Source organism: Anas acuta, chromosome 9 (genome assembly GCF_963932015.1).
Source record: "Anas acuta chromosome 9, bAnaAcu1.1, whole genome shotgun sequence".
Classification (NCBI taxonomy): domain Eukaryota; kingdom Metazoa; phylum Chordata; class Aves; order Anseriformes; family Anatidae; genus Anas; species Anas acuta.
The window spans coordinates 7,567,718-7,583,880 of record NC_088987.1 but is presented as its reverse complement, the minus strand read 5'-3'; the positions used below and the strand labels follow the sequence as shown (position 1 = coordinate 7,583,880).

At 35.6% G+C, this 16,163-nt stretch overlaps 1 protein-coding gene across 3 annotated transcripts in view; it reads left to right on the top strand.

Moving 5' to 3' along the window:
* PEX5L (peroxisomal biogenesis factor 5 like) overlaps positions 1 to 16,097 on the top strand; it is a 102,529-nt gene extending 86,432 nt beyond the window's left edge. For all 3 annotated transcript variants that reach the window (XM_068692425.1, XM_068692423.1, XM_068692424.1), the window contains 8 exons: positions 1,361 to 1,456; positions 8,314 to 8,430; positions 9,370 to 9,513; positions 10,367 to 10,437; positions 11,613 to 11,810; positions 12,609 to 12,774; positions 13,150 to 13,307; positions 14,047 to 16,097. In XM_068692425.1, coding sequence (XP_068548526.1) covers positions 1,361 to 1,456; positions 8,314 to 8,430; positions 9,370 to 9,513; positions 10,367 to 10,437; positions 11,613 to 11,810; positions 12,609 to 12,774; positions 13,150 to 13,307; positions 14,047 to 14,251 — 1,155 coding nt within the window. In that variant the 3' untranslated portion in view covers positions 14,252 to 16,097. The remainder of the gene's footprint in view (positions 1 to 1,360; positions 1,457 to 8,313; positions 8,431 to 9,369; positions 9,514 to 10,366; positions 10,438 to 11,612; positions 11,811 to 12,608; positions 12,775 to 13,149; positions 13,308 to 14,046) is intronic.
* Positions 16,098 to 16,163: the final 66 nt, after the last annotated feature.

The window sequence follows — 16,163 nt, the reverse complement described above, 5'->3', positions numbered from 1 at the left end:
GAGAAAATAAGGGGTACTAAAAAGTGCTTCACACTACTGGAGAAAGGATAAGAAGTAATAGCTGGAAACAGAAATTAAAAGTAATGAGACAAACAAAGAGGTCAATTAAACAAATTTCCAAACATAGTGATAGGTTTAAGGTCTCTTGATAACTTTTAATTAAAAACCCAAGCACATTCCTCATATATTCCAGACAATTCCATTTACCATCTGTAGAACATCACTTTCATCTTATGGATGTCCAAGTGACAAAAGAAAACCTAGAAATAAACAGACAATTTGAACCAGTTATCTCTTCTGCCCTAAATTCTGTTAATCAGTAAAATAACTGAAGGAACAAAACAGAAACTTTAGGGCTAGACTGACAAAAGTGTGTTGCTTTTCTAGTTAAAAAGGCATGAGTATACACAGGCAGACAGACATGTCTGACCCTGCTTTGTGCATTGTATGAACACACAGGAATGTTATTGAATGTTTCATTACAAGAAAGCAAATTCCAGCACTTGCAGATACAGCCCAATGAGCCTGAAGTGAGCAAAGTTAGTCTTTTAGTAATGTGTCGTATTGCAATTGAATATTATAAGTACAGTCATCAGAAACATAACCACGTAAATTAATGCAATTGGGACCATGGTCAGGCAAATGGCTAATGAGTTCAACCTCTGACAAACACAAGAGAAGGGATTAGCAGTCAGAGCTCTGTTTAGCAAGATTAGGCCACTTTGTGATTTTCTATGCCATCACTGAATACTGTTTGTTTTTGTATTGTGCCTTTTGTGTAAAAAGCATTAATAATGTTTTTTAGCAAGAGAATAGAGCGAAACTTGTTATGGACTTCCAATGGGATTGACTGATAGTAAGGTGTAGAAGGGAGCACTACTACTGGTTGTAAAATGGATTTATCCCTTCCAAACCTGTCTCTCTAATGTGATCCCAAAGCAGAATCTGAAAGAAAAACACAAAATATACAGGCAAAATGAGAGGCTTTCTTCTTGGAACATAGTGAGTGGAATGCATTGCCACAGTCATAATACAGGACAAGGAACAATTAAAGTAAAAGTCTTAACAAAAGAGCCATCTATTCCCTTTTTAGCCCAGTCCTTTCATTGTCTTTTCTTGGCTGTCTCTTTATCTTTCACACATCTTGAGTAATAAGAAAACTCAAGAAAGATAAGTTATTCTGCTTCTGATGAGGAATGATCTTTCTACAGTGCATGCGAATTCAGAGGAATTCATGCAGGGACACAATTCGTTTTGCCCAAGAAAAAGGCCATTTTGGGCTTCAGGCAGTTAAGGAAATAACTCAGAAATTTGGCAGAGAGTATATCATCCTATTCTGAGTTATTCTTTTATTTTTTAGGCACGATCAGCTAAGGAGCAACGTTGGGGAGGGCCTCTTCTCTCTAGAAATCACTCCTTGGAAGAAGAATTTGAAAGAGCAAAGGCAGCTGTTGAGGTATTATTTCATTTACTGTTCTCATTTTCATCTGATGTTCTATGGATTTTGTATTCATTTTGCAGCACAAGTAGAGGAGAAAGTTGGAAGTGGATTATTCACAGCAGAGAAAAGATATGGTTCCTGGAGTTACTCATTTAAGATATCAGTTTCTCTCTTAACAAAAAATACAACCTTAGATCTAAATGGACATGAGCCAGAACCAACTTTTCAAAATTGATTTTGTCTTACTCTAGCATGTGGGTCAAGAAAAATTCCCCATAATACAAGTACTTCAAAAATGAAGGTATATGAGTGAAAACTATTTTTTCCCCAGCAACTGAGTGTGTGCAATCAGTTTTTTCAGCTCAGACACAAACCAATTCTCCACATTGAAATTGGAATTCAGAATCATTGATAAAGAGAATGATTACTTGCTGTAATGGATGAGTAACTGCACATACAGCCATAACCAGTGCATTTTTATAATTAGAATTATAATAGAATTATAGATAGAACGTTAAACATCAGAGTATTCTCTTCTCCTGATAAAGGAATTTAGTTTGAAAAGGTAAAGGTATTCAAATAGTTCTCCTATCTACTGTTTTTTTTTTCATTAACTTCTACTTTTCTAACATGAAAAATGTCTCAAGCGTTGTCCTATACCACCACTTCCAACTGAAATCCTGCACCAGTCTTAAGACAAGGTGGCATACCGGTTTTTTAACAGAATCCATTAAAAAATAAGGTACAATTGTAAATTCTGAGCATCATATCTTCTCAAAGGTTCAGTCATGACTGTTTAAAATCCCCTTGCCACAAACAGCCATGACAGCTGCATTCCATTGAGGGATTTTTCCCACTGAAGGAAATTTTTCATGATATGATAAGGTAACACTACATGGCTTCACAGGATCTTAATGCATGGAAAATATCATCTCAGTTTATAAGGTTAAAATGGGCACAATCAGTAAATTAGCTGTTTTATAAACTACAGACTGAATGTATAGCTTATATATTTGTATTCTCTAAGTGCCTTTTTTCCTGACCAATTAGATTAACAACTTTAAATAACTGTTGGTGATGAATATGTTTTTTTGTTTTTTGTTTGTTTGTTTGTTTGTTTGTTTTTGATGTTGCACATCATACACACTTGTTCCTGGCAGGAAATGAGAGACTTGCTTTCAGGTCACCAAAATTTTCTAAATGTTCCTAATTGTACTGCAATGTGATCCCTGAGGTGGGACATGTGCAGTAATCTGTGGTTGAGACACAGGGAATCTGATGGTGAACATCTCTGCATTACAGTTAGTGGTTAAGCAAATGGTGTCAGTCTGCAGTTCCCAGAAATCATGTGTGATGGGGAGTTCTTAGACAGATTAACAGACTCTACTGAATTACTTTGCAGAATAAAATAAGGAAGAGAATGTATTGTAAAAAGAGCCTGCACATTAAAAGGTCATTCTGAGGCAACAAAGATTATTAAAATGCTTTAATGTAGTCTTGCAAACAGCTATTAAAAAGATTCTAATTAAACGTTTCCCTAACTATGTAACTGGAAGTCTAAGTAATTCCTTCTGCTTAAAATAGAAATTTAGACCAGGTAGTTAAAATAGAAAGGATTCCTCAAGATCTTACAGAGTAGTTATTTTCATTTGCATCTGAAAAGCATTGAATTTTCATCCAACAAAAATGAAGTGGTAAGAAAGTTAAGGTGATTGAAATAAATTGAAATAAATTGCAGGCCATCTCAGAAAGATTAGTGCTTTCTTAAACAGAGAATAGATAAAAAAAAATCCGTCTTTTAGGCTTTGGATGTTTCTGTAATATTCTTCAACTGGGAAAGCTCCGAGTGGTAACATTAGCCAAAAAACTGATCAAGAAAAGGAAGTGAATCTGAGGTTCTCCGTTGCCTGCTTTGAAAGGAATTAATTAAAAAATCAGTAAATGAAGACACCAAAGTTTATCCTCCACCCAATATTCACTTTAGAGCTTTGGGAATGGTCTTAAGATGTCAAACTCTCAGATTAATGAAAATCTGTGAGGTAATTCTTTCTTAAGTAGGTTTAAAGATGTCTGTGTCATTGGGGATTCCTTAAAGAATAAAGAGGTAAGTAAATTAGCTTTTTTACTACAGAGGATCTAGATTCACTTGCGCTGATTGGGTCCTTGCAGACTTGCCTACCTTTTCTGTCATTCTGGAAACTGGATTTGATTTTTTCCTTATCCCTTTACTATACACTTGAGGGAAGCACAAATAGCCTAACATCATGATTTCCAAGTGCCATACCAAACATGGTCTAAAATATTTTTTCTAGTAATTAGATGGTTTTTTTTGTTTGTTTGTTTGTTTGTTTGTTTTTTACCAACAGTCAGTACTTTTGAATTTAAAAATATATAAATAAATAAAATGCTAGCATAGAACTCAGATCTATCCTGTATCTATATTCTGTTAATATGATTGTTTTATCCTGCACCATCCTGTTGATGGTGAGTTAGAATTAAAAAACATGAAACCAAGAAAGTGCAAAAACTTCCAACAGAGAAATGTCTCAGACACAGAAAAAAAGCAATTTTAATATTTTCTTATGCCACATTTCCCTGGTATAGATATTAAATTGCAGATGCCACACTGTTTTGTGAGCTTACAGAAAAGAAATTTTAAACTGTCCTTCTCAGCATCATTTTATTTGCAACATGAGCCTTCACTGTATAATAAATATACTGTTATGAAGCATCAGAACATATTATTGCTAAATTTTGTGACAACAAAGTTTTTGTTAGTAGTAATTAGTAAGTGCACAAATTTAACATATTTATGCAGTAATTCATTGGAAGAACAACCACAACAGCTTTATTTTTTAAGCATTGGTCAACAAGAAACATTGCAAACTGAGTTTTAGCAGTATGGGACAGGCAAAATTCCAATCAAAAAGTGATGAAAACCAGTAAATTTAAAAATTAGTCATCAATATTCTGAAAATCCACCCCCATTCCCACCATTGTATCACAGGAAGTAAAGAACCTGAAGAAATGTTGTCTCCCACTGAGACACTGCTTCAGCATATTTTAAAATACTAAGGGTAAAAACAGCCTCTTTGACAAAATGCAGAATATTCTGCAGGGAAGGAGTCAGATGGTATGAAACGTTTTTCCTGGTTGTCATTTCACTCAAAGGCTGCAGATGATCTGAGAACATGTTAAACGTGTTCAACTGCTCTGAAAACTTTTGATATGTCCAAAGCAATTTGCCAGCGTTAAGGTAGGAAAAACATTGAAATGAAATAATTGGCACCAGTCACATAGCAAATAGAGTTAAAATTAGATTTAGGAGTCTTGATCCAGAGCCAGATTTTCAGAAGCATTCAATATTAATTTAGCCCTCCTGCTACTGAAGTCAATGGAAAAACTGCCACTAATGACACCTGAAATAGCCTTAGGCCTTTAATAAAGACCATGCAATATTTATGCTCCTCTTCTTCAAGGACATTAAACTGCTCTGCTATTGACATTGTTATTTGCCATGGCAATATTATGGCATTTTATCAGGTGCCACGACTGAGAGTGATCCAGTTCCTCAGCGCAGTTTTGCTGTAGTGGTTTCAGAACCCGCACGTACTGATGTGTTTAGGAAGCTGTAGCTGCTGCAGGAGTTCTGAAATGGAAGGGAACTCACAGTCCTGCTGTCCCTCCTCATCAGTCCCTGCACTGTACAACCATACAGTACCTGGCTCCAGACTTTCCCAGCAGGTCCTGTCCTTTCAGATGGCTGGACCCTTAGTATCTGGGCTTTTACATCTCATACCTTTAGAAAACAGAAGTATGGACACAGTCCCGTTTGGGTCAGTATTATAGAACACAGTTACTTCTCTACTAAGTTAGTCTTATAAAACTCTCGGAGACTTTCCGGAGAAAGTATGTATCTTACTCCTTTCTCCCTATATTCCTTTCTTCCAAATGTCTCCATTAAGACTACCACCTGTACAGGTGGGGATAAGCTTATGTCTGAACTAATGAAAAGTGTTCTTGTGAAACCCCACAGGAATAATAGATGACAAGAAGAGTTGCTTAAGATATCTCAACACTACCTGGTGTTATGTAATAATTAAAATATTCTTTAATATACATTGATTTAAGGGAAAAACATTCTGTTAATCCCCTTGAACTCTGGAAGGCTGATAAGAGAAACATCATGTCACTTCCAATGTATTAATATATAATATCTTAAAATCATATATATATGTATTAAGATATATCTATTATATCCTAATAATATCCATATTAATATCTTGCAGTCGTAGGGTTGCTCTCCCACCACACCCTAGGAGTGGAATTCAGACTAGACTCTGAATTCTCCTAGACTTTGGTTTCTGAGGGTTTATCGTGACATGAAGAGGAAAATCAAAATCATAAGAACTACTATTCCGGTCAAGGCAAGGCTACCTTCCCTCCCCAACAGCCACATGGAAGACTTAAATCCAGTTTGCCCAAACATGCAAATGACTAGTTACAGCTGCAAAATAACAGTTCGGTCCTGACCCCTGTCCAAGTAGTATGTGATGAGATAAGAGAGCTAATAGCTTAACTGGACTTCCCAATACATTTTTCCTCTATTTTTGATTCACTATAGATAAACATTAATCATGGTTATTTGAATGCATGGTAATTCATTGGCCTTTTAAGTACAGTGTGCATAAAGTGAGCTTCTGTGTGAATTAGAAATATGCAACTAAGCAGCAGAATTTGAATATGAATTTAAGACCTAAAAACACTGTGTTTTTACATATGAAGCAGAAATGTGATTTGATACGTTTCCAAGTCAGTGGGTCATATAAATGATTTTTGTGGGAAAAAATGCAAGAAAAAAAATCTAATGTAGGCATAATGTACATATATATTATTAGTTCTATAACTTAATCTGTTTTAAAAGGTATTACTAATTACTGTTCTATAGTTATATTAGTATCAATCTATAGAAAAGGGAAATTTCCAATCCTTTACCTCATCCTGAATCTCCAAATTACTTCTAGTAAAAACACGGTCAAGTAGTTTTCTTCTTCAATGCAGCACAGATTTGCACTGAAAGCAAAATAGACCATGGAGATATTTGTTGAACAGGATAGTTTAAGGGATTCAAGTGCTTCTGCTCATGGCTGATAAAAAGGAAGAGATCTGAATCATTATCCTGGCCTTTTCAATCCCTAAATGGACATTTCAGCACAATCTCACAACTATTTAAAAGGCTGTATTTCCTTCAAATTTGGAATGAAAGCAAATTTTGAATCCTCAGAAGTTGTTGTGTAACAGAGTTGTCACCTTCAGTTTGCTTCTATTAAAAAGAGTGTAATCTCTCCAGGCGTGAATGATTCACACTCATTTCCTAGTCCACAGAGGAACATAGCAGGTATCTTCACAGATCCTGCCATTGCATAATTCATGCAAGTCTGAGTCTCCTGGATATCAGGAGGCAGATGACACAGGAAGAGTCAAAGGGAAATGCCTGTCAGGTTTCTAGACAGGGAATGCACCTTGCCATTTGCAAACAGCCTTGTGATTTATAGTAATTGCACCTGTTGATAGTGGTTGCAAGCCCTCCTAACCCTTCATATCTCATCTCAAATGCTCTCATTGCTGACTCATTCTAGATCAGTTAATAGTCTGTGTTTTCCTTTTTCCAAGCACCTAAGAAGGAGGCCTGTGGCAAGTAATGCAATCACAGACTCAGAGTTTGCAAATCTTGCCTGGCTGTGGAGCAGTAACAAAGAGCAATTGATCTTGCAATAATAATTTGGACAAAACTACCTGGACGAGTTTCTAACAACTTTAAATAATTTTGTTTAGTACCTCACTCTCAAGTAGGTCTGTCTATATCTCAGTAGAGTTATTTGTGCTATTCTCTTTGACATAAACAAACTATGAAACTGCACCCTCAGTAGTGCTGGTTCACTGAAACAGTGGCCATGTCCTTAATGAACTGGAGAACTTTGCAAAGGCTTGCGGTGCTTAGCACATATTCTGCTACGGGACTGCATTTCAGGGCTATGACTAACATGTGGCAGCAGAAAAAATAGCACTTTATCTTGGATTCCCCCCTCTTTTTTTTTGTCCTGTTTCAGTTTCTTCACATCAATTTCTAGCAAACACAGTGGTTCCTTCATTCTGGTTGTTACCCATCCTAAACCTCATTGATTTTTCATCATTTCTATTTCTCTGTTATGTTTTCCCCTCTTGACTTTCAGCTAAATCTTAGCCTTACTGTACAATTTTATAAGCTCTTACAGATTCCTTTCACCAGCGCAGGATGTGTTGGGATTCCTCCATTATGTCAAAAGACATTTAATTTGATTTCTCTTGTGCAAACACTCTCCGTCTAAGCTTTGTCATTACTCTTTTATGAAGTAGAAAATGCTGAATCTATCAAAGTAGTATGCTTGTTCTGTTTTAAACTGGTTTATCTATTGTTATGCTTTAACGTGTATGCATAGGGTTGGTTTTGTTTTGTTTTGTTTGTGGGTTTGCATGTAGTTTTTTGGGGGCAGTATTCATTTCATTCAAATTGTATGTAACAATTTGCTGTTAGCATCAGTGCGATGTAGTGTAAGCTGCTGCAAATCCTGCTCCAAATAGAACATATGCTGCCTCTGAGATAAAGAGATTTCTGTTGAAGAAACGCATTCCAATATAGGAGATTAAATTTAATTATATGGAATTCCAAATTTGTACTGTAGTATTTCGGTCAGTATGATTATTAATAGAACAAATCCTGCTCAGCAAAATTGCCAGACTCAGGCCACTGGTAGAAATAAATTAAAAGCTTACCATTTTATTTTAGAGTTTTGTTGCTCATTTTGTTCTTTTTTTTTTTCTTTTTCTTCCAGTCAGACACAGAGTTTTGGGATAAAATGCAAGCAGAATGGGAAGAAATGGCTCGCAGGAACTGGATTTCAGAGAACCAGGAAGCACCGGGGCAAGTCACCATCTCAACCATTGAGAAGGTAACGCAAAGTTTTTAATACAGCACATCCTTCCTGTGAAATTTTTAGATGAGCCTCAGCTGTTCAAGGGAACCCAGGAAAACTCTTCGAAGATAAGGAAGCTAATTTTACCCTAAAGAGCTCATCCTCTTTAAAGTGTCTGAGTAGAGTAGATTTGGAAGACTACTGTAGTGAGAACACACTTAGACATGCACGCTGTGTGAATTCAGCCAAATGGATCACTAAGCAAACTGCTGGATTCTGGGCACTTTGAAGACAGGTGCTTAAGGAAGAGCAACAAATACTAAGAAAATCTGGGCTGACACTTTCAGAGAATAAGAATGACATGTTCTGTCTCTCTTCTTCACTCCCTCCATATTGCATGCTTTACTTTTGATTATGTTATGTAGCATACACACTTCACACTGCAATGGCAAAGGGATAAAAATGCAAAATCTAAAAAAAAAAATAATCCTAAAATAGATGGTTGAAACACCATTCTATATCTTGAAGGTTAATTGAAGATTTCAGGGTAGTAACTGAACAGAGATCAGGTTACAGTCACCACAGGGAGTCAACCACTTGACATGTGCTTTTAACCATCAAATTGGATGTCCTGGGCTCATGTGAGGTTCAGTTCCGCTGTTACTGCAGTCAGTGTGAGCTTGGACATTATCTTTGATGGAGAGTCCAACATGAGTATCAGTAAGAATAACTTCAGAGCTAAAATAAATATACAGAGAGCACAATATAAATTCCCAGTGGTGGTTAGGTTTTTTGTTTGTTTGTTTGTTTTTGTTTTGCAATTCTTGTAATTTAAATTTCACAGAGTAGCTCATACTTTTTTTCATAGAACAAAGGATGTTTACATCCATTTGGAAAATTGTGAATCATTTAATTTTACAGTTGCTATTCCTTACTGCAGTACTTCATCATGGGTCCCTTAACTCTCTTCTCCAGGGATATTATTTTCATACAGAAAACCCCTTCAAAGACTGGCCAGGTGCTTTTGAGGAAGGACTGAAAAAAATGAAAGAAGGTGACCTGCCAGTTACAATCTTGTACCTGGAGGCTGCTATTCTGCAAGAACCAAATGATGCAGAGGTATTCACTCTTGTGCCTTTTATTGACAAAGGAAAAGGGGACACCCTTTAGCATGCAAAGATGGAATGGTTTCATGGCTCAAACCTTTTCTAGTCATGACTGACTGAAACAGATTGAACAATAATGGTTTTGGAATAGCATATGCCTTGAAATAGATAAAGGTGAGCTCTTCATAAAACGAGAATCTAATCTTGAAATTATAGAATTTCCAAGTTGTCATTTAAAAGCATTGGAAGAGACAATATTTCAAACTTTTCATTTTTTTTCCTGATTTTTCAAACTATTAAACATTGCTATTGAAAAAGCCATTGAGTGATTGAACAAGAATGTTGACAAAAACTTTAAAGTTATATCAATTTCTACAATATTGATTTTTTCAATGGGTATATATTTAAAGTCTGTTTTCTGTGAAACCTGAAAAATATTAACAATAATTACAATGTAAGTATCTAGGTTTCTTTGAATCTCTTGCTACGGTAAAATAAGCAGCAGTATTTCAAAAAGCCCAGACCTTCTGGAATCCTTTAGTCCTATACAACTTCATAGTTATTCTTCACTGTTTTCCATAGAAGTCTAGTTATATTTAAAATATACAGTAACTCACATTTGAGAAAACATCATGTGATTATGCACTGACAGAATACCTTTGCACTGATTGATTATAAAAATTAACAGGCCCAAAGATATTCAAAACTGCATTGATTTGTTCTGTTGGTATGTTCACCGTAGAAAAATCTGTAATTAGAACAGATCTATTTTTATTTACTTCCCTGCTGAACAGTGATACTAATTGTAACTCTGCTTGTGCTTGGGTATATATAACAAAATAATACAGTGATGATTATTTTTGCAGGCCTGGCAGTTCCTGGGTATAACACAGGCAGAGAATGAAAATGAGCAGGCAGCCATTGTCGCCCTCCAAAGGTAGATGAAGATAATTGCTAAGTAAGAGGTTTAATGAATATTAGGTACTGGAGATGTAGGTATACTTAACCTCATACTTGTAACATTAAGCATTTATGTAACTAAGTAAAGCATTGACATAGGTACAGAAATCTTCACAGTAACTTCAGAGTGATTAATATTTCTGTTTAATGAAATAAGTACAACATTTAATCTAGTAATGTAATCAGTTGCTCAGAAGAAAAATTATGTGGCCTGATAAACATGAATTAGGCATAATGCAAATAAAGCCTCTTTTTGATACTGTAGCCACTTGGCATATTTTTTTCATCTGTCCTTTAATGAAGCAGTTTTCTTAATTGGAATGAGCACCCTCCAGCAGCTGAATTCTAACCTGAGAACATTTATGGTTGATAGAGATACAAAGATGATCTTATGCTTGTATGTAAAACATCAGTTCCAAAATATCAGCATTAGTATTACCTTTCTCTAGTGGGTTTTCATGTCTCCACTTGAAACAAGTACCCTCTCCAAATTCAATGCATTAGCAATGTTAACCATCAAGTCACTTCACCTAAGGATACTCTAACTCATTTATCTGTAACTTAGTGTATCACCTGATAGTGAAACCAAGGGATCGCCTGATTGATGGCTTTCCCATTCCCACAGATTTAAAACAAGAACATTCAAACAATAGACCAGATTCTGTTTTCATTTCATTATATATATAGCTGTAGAAAGATTACTCAAGTTGACCGGCTCTAGCATTATCAAAGAATTACTGTGAATTCAACGTCAGTGTCAAGATTCATAGGAGAGAGATTTCTGTCTTCAAAATACTTTTTTTATATATCTGAAAATCATATTAAACTGTTTCCTTGAATTTACATGAAGCTTCTTTTTATTTACTAGACAGTTAATATAAAATGAGTCTACCCCATCAGAGTACTCATAACCAAAAGATTGAAAACATAACCTATATATATATGTTTATATGCATACACGTGTGTGTATGCACAGACATATGCATGCATATGTGTGTGTATACACGTGCATAATGCTCATAATGAAAGTATTATTGGTTAGATCTTATTTGTGTGAATGATTGATTATTTTTTTACACAGGCTGTTGTGAAAGAATTCAAGAATTGTGTTTGGCTAAAAAAAAAATAAAAATATTTTTATTTTCTGCCCAGGTGCTTGGAACTACAGCCAAACAACCTAAAAGCTCTGATGGCACTAGCTGTAAGTTATACCAACACTGGCCATCAACAAGAAGCTTATCAAGCTCTAAGAAACTGGATAAAGCAAAATCCAAAATACAAGTATATAGCAAAAAGCAAAAAAGGGTCCCCAGCACTTACCAGGAGAATGTCAAAAACATCAGAAGAAAGGTAAATGCAGCACAAATCCTGATGGCGGAAATGTAATGACCACTACAAATGATGGTGCATTCAAAAAAAAATGTCCATTAGTTGGCAGCCCTTCAACATGTTTTCATGAGCCCAATAAATATCTCTGAATTGTGAAATGCATCATAAAGTCATTAAAGGCTTAAATATCATTTATAGAACCAAAACACTAGGGCTATCTCACTGCGTGTCATTTGGAAGACAGGCCTTATGTTTTACCCTTATCACTTACAAGCCTTGGGTTGACAAGATAATTTAGTATAAGCAAAAGTAAAATATGCAAGTTCTGCTTAATTGCTAAGTGCATTATTCTGCTGTGGCCTCATCACCCACTGTTGTCAGTGTGAAGGCTTTATGAAGCCTACAGTGGGTATAGAAGTCTTTAATTATGGCTCTACAGGGGTCTTGGGTAGTTAGTCGATCTACACCTCTTAAGAATGATTACTATTTTTCCAGTCTAGAACTCTTTTACTGCTGAGAAACCCATCCTATTTTAATAGCTTTGGTAAGCCTTCATGTTTTCTTACTTGGATTCATAGCAGCACTTTGACTTCATTACATAGATAAACTCTTGTATTTCAGAAATAAGTTTGCTACAGGACCTGGAAGTAAGCCTTTGCCATGATGAAGTTAAAGAAGCTTATTTTCAAATTTTAGGGATATATCACTTCTGATACATCCAATACAAGAATTTTAATTTCTGGCTATGCAATCAATACTGCAATGTTTCCAAAAAAATGTAAGATGCAACTTTATGTTATTTTTTTCTCCCTTGTCTAGCTCATTACTTGAAGAAGTAAAGGATTTATACCTGGAGGCTGCTCATCAGAATGGTGATATGATAGACCCTGACTTGCAGACAGGACTTGGAGTTCTTTTCCACCTGAATGGAGAATTTAACAGAGCAATAGATGCTTTTAGTGCTGCTTTAACTGTTCGTCCAGAGGTACACTTTTTGGTTTTATATTTTTAAGAATTTAGTTTTACAGGCTGTTTTCTTTCTTGCCTCTTGAACAGACCAATATTAATGAGATGTCACTTCAGCCATTAAAATTTTAATACCTGAAATAGAAATGTTAATTACAAGACAGTCCCATTTAGAAACAGATTTATATATGTCCGATTTCTAGCTGTGTGCTGATTAATTGTACCAGTTATATAAAGTTGCCTATAATCATAAATCAGAACCTCCCATTCTGTGTCAATTAAGAAAAGACATGATACTGTTATTTTCTGCAGTCCTCCCTACTTTGCAATCAAAAATGAGCTATTATTGAGCCCTCTTTTGACACCTACAGTAGAAAACTCATTTTCTCACCAGGACTACACATTATGGAACCGTCTTGGAGCAACCTTGGCAAATGGAGATCGAAGCGAAGAAGCCGTTGAGGCCTACACACGCGCTTTAGAAATACAGCCTGGCTTCATTAGGTCCAGATACAATTTAGGCATAAGCTGCATCAACCTAGGGGCATACAGGTAAGTTAGAAAAATGCATAAACTAAAAAGTCATGGATCATATCTATCAAGTGAAAATTCATTTTCTAGGTAGAACTATCTCAGAGTATAGTTCATTAATCTCAGCCATTGTAAAAAAAAAAAAAATTACTCAAAGCACTAATGAACGATGCCTTTCTTATATCCACACATCCTACATAACAGAACTACCGACTTTCTATTAAAAACATAAATCTCTCATTCAACAAGCTGCTTAAACAATTTTAAGCTGTAAATGCAAGTACTCTAATAGTAATCAGTGGGATTATTCTCACACTTAAACTTAGACCTTAAGAGCTTTTCTAAAAGAAAATATTAAAAGCCTGTCTTTAGAAAGGAAACTTCAGTTAAACTGTTTCAAGTTGCTAATCCTGTCAAAACCACTTTTAATACGTCCTTCAGGAGTCAAGGGTGATATTCCAGGTCTACGAAAAAGGGTCCCAACTGTCAGCTTAAGACAGTTAAGGTAAAGGGGAGCTATACAGCAATTAAGACAACTTCCCCAGATGTATGAATTAGCTAATAAATAAATAATAAACTCTGAATTAGTGCAAGCCATGTCTGCTTGTTTAAAGCAAATCAAGCAAGAATAAAGAGAGATTGATGAACTGCATTGTTTAAAAAAAAAAAAAAAATCAATTCTAGCATGGCATTTCCTAAAGTTTTAAGCTATTCATTAAGCAAATTATATTGCATGTTTCTTTTTTCTTCTTTCCTACAGAGAGGCTGTCAGCAACTTTCTCACTGCTCTCAGCTTGCAAAGAAAGAGCAGGAATCTACAGCAGGTTCCCCATCCTGCTTTATCAGGCAATATTTGGGCAGCGCTTCGAATTGCTCTGTCTATGATGGACCAGCCAGAACTGTTTCAAGCTGCCAATGTGGGTGATCTAGACATTCTGTTAAGAGCATTTAATCTAGAGCCGTAGTAAAAAGCATCCACAAATTGATTAAGTTGTATTAGGAAACAGAGAACTCTTTTATTACTCATCTCAAAATGACAACATCTTCCAAATGATCACAGCTGTAGATCGGTAGGGGAATTCTCTCGGACATTATTCAAAAAGGAAAAGTTCAAAAGCACAAGATATTGTAAATAGGCTCAAACTCAAAAGATCAAAATGAGCTGCAGCTAATCTGACAGAGCCCTGAACTCAATGAAATAGCCTTTTCTGAAGAATCTTCATCCCATGCAAGCTATCTCTCTCTATATGTACACAGCTATACAAAGAAAAATATATTACAAACAAACCTAGGTAATCATTATTGCACATGTAGAATGGCAAGCAACGCATCCAAGAAACCTGCTTAGCAGCTCATCACACTATACTGACATCACTTTGCCCTACAACGTGGATTCCCTGTCCTTTTAGTTTCTTTGAAAAATCTTTTTGAGGTCCATCTTCAACATAGCTCTGAAAATAGATGCATGTAAAATGGATGTATTTTGTTTTGAATATATTTATTAGTTGGCAGTCAAGAAAATCTTTGCTTCTGAAGGTACCTTAATTAATCTGGGCCAAATTCTGCAGGCTCACAGTGTTGTAAACAATGTGCAATATTAAGAAGAACATTGTACATGGAGGTCTATGAGATTAGGCCATGTATATATTGGAAGGACAAGTGTTTCAAGCAGAAGCAGTAATTTGCACTAGAATTGTTGCTGTTTAAACCAGCTCTCTCTGACCATGGACAGAGTATGTCTGCTTCTAAGGAGCTCATAGCAGGATCTGCACCTATCTATGTGTACTTATGCACTTTAATCTTTCTTTTCGTAAAATTGTGCTGTGCTTTATTTTAATTACTAACAGCAGGATGTACAGGATAGCCTTGTTGGCATAGAGGACCAAATATTGTTTCCTGAAATGTGATAAGAGGGTTTTCAATATTCTTATGTTTAAAAAATGCAAATACAGTATAAATTGCAATATCTATTAGAAAGATTATTCTATTATGCATCAGGTACTACATGCATGCATGTGCATGCACATACATATTATGTGAATTATGTCATTTCAGAACATAATAAGCCACAGATCTTTATTGAAAATAAAGAAAAGTCTTTATAGGAGTTAATGCCTGCAGACCGTGCTTGAAGGATTTTTTTTCCTGAAAAGAATGGTCTAAATAATGCTCATAGGATTGGAACTGAGATTTAATCCCGCTGTTATGGCAAACAGTAGCAAAAGTTTCAGTGAACTCTGACTAAATGACAGAATTTAGCAGACTGATTCCTTAGAAAACATCAGTATTTGTAGCTACTTAAAGATATGTATGCATATCATCTTAATTTTCCCTGATTGGATGAATGAGGTACAGTATTAAAGGAGGAGGCTGCACTGCCACATGATGAATGGATGGATTTGGGCACAGTGCAAACATTTAGCTTGAGGTAAATGCGTCAATCAAATACAGGAATATCATTTTTATGGGGATAACTCTCAGTTGCCAATATTTTTAATACTTTTTTTAAACAGTGGAAGAATGAAATGTAATTGGGTGGCTACTGTGTCGATTCATGGTCAGGAATGTAACGTGCAGGGTAGCCACTGGAATGTGATGAAGTGGGACAAGCAGCACATTTCCTATAAACAGCAGTGGGGAGAAAAAAAAAAAAAAAGCTCAATCGGCTGTTTAAAAAGCAAAATGGACAAAGTTCCTTGTGCATTGAGCAGTTTCACTGGTACAAGCCTAAACTTTCTTGCAGCTATTTGTTATTTTGAGCAACCACTTAAAGTAACATTTCACATAAAACAGCATAATCACTGCGTCTAAACATCAACTATAATTTGTTCGGGTTTTGTTAAAAATAGGAGGTTTACTCCTCATTCTCTCCCACAG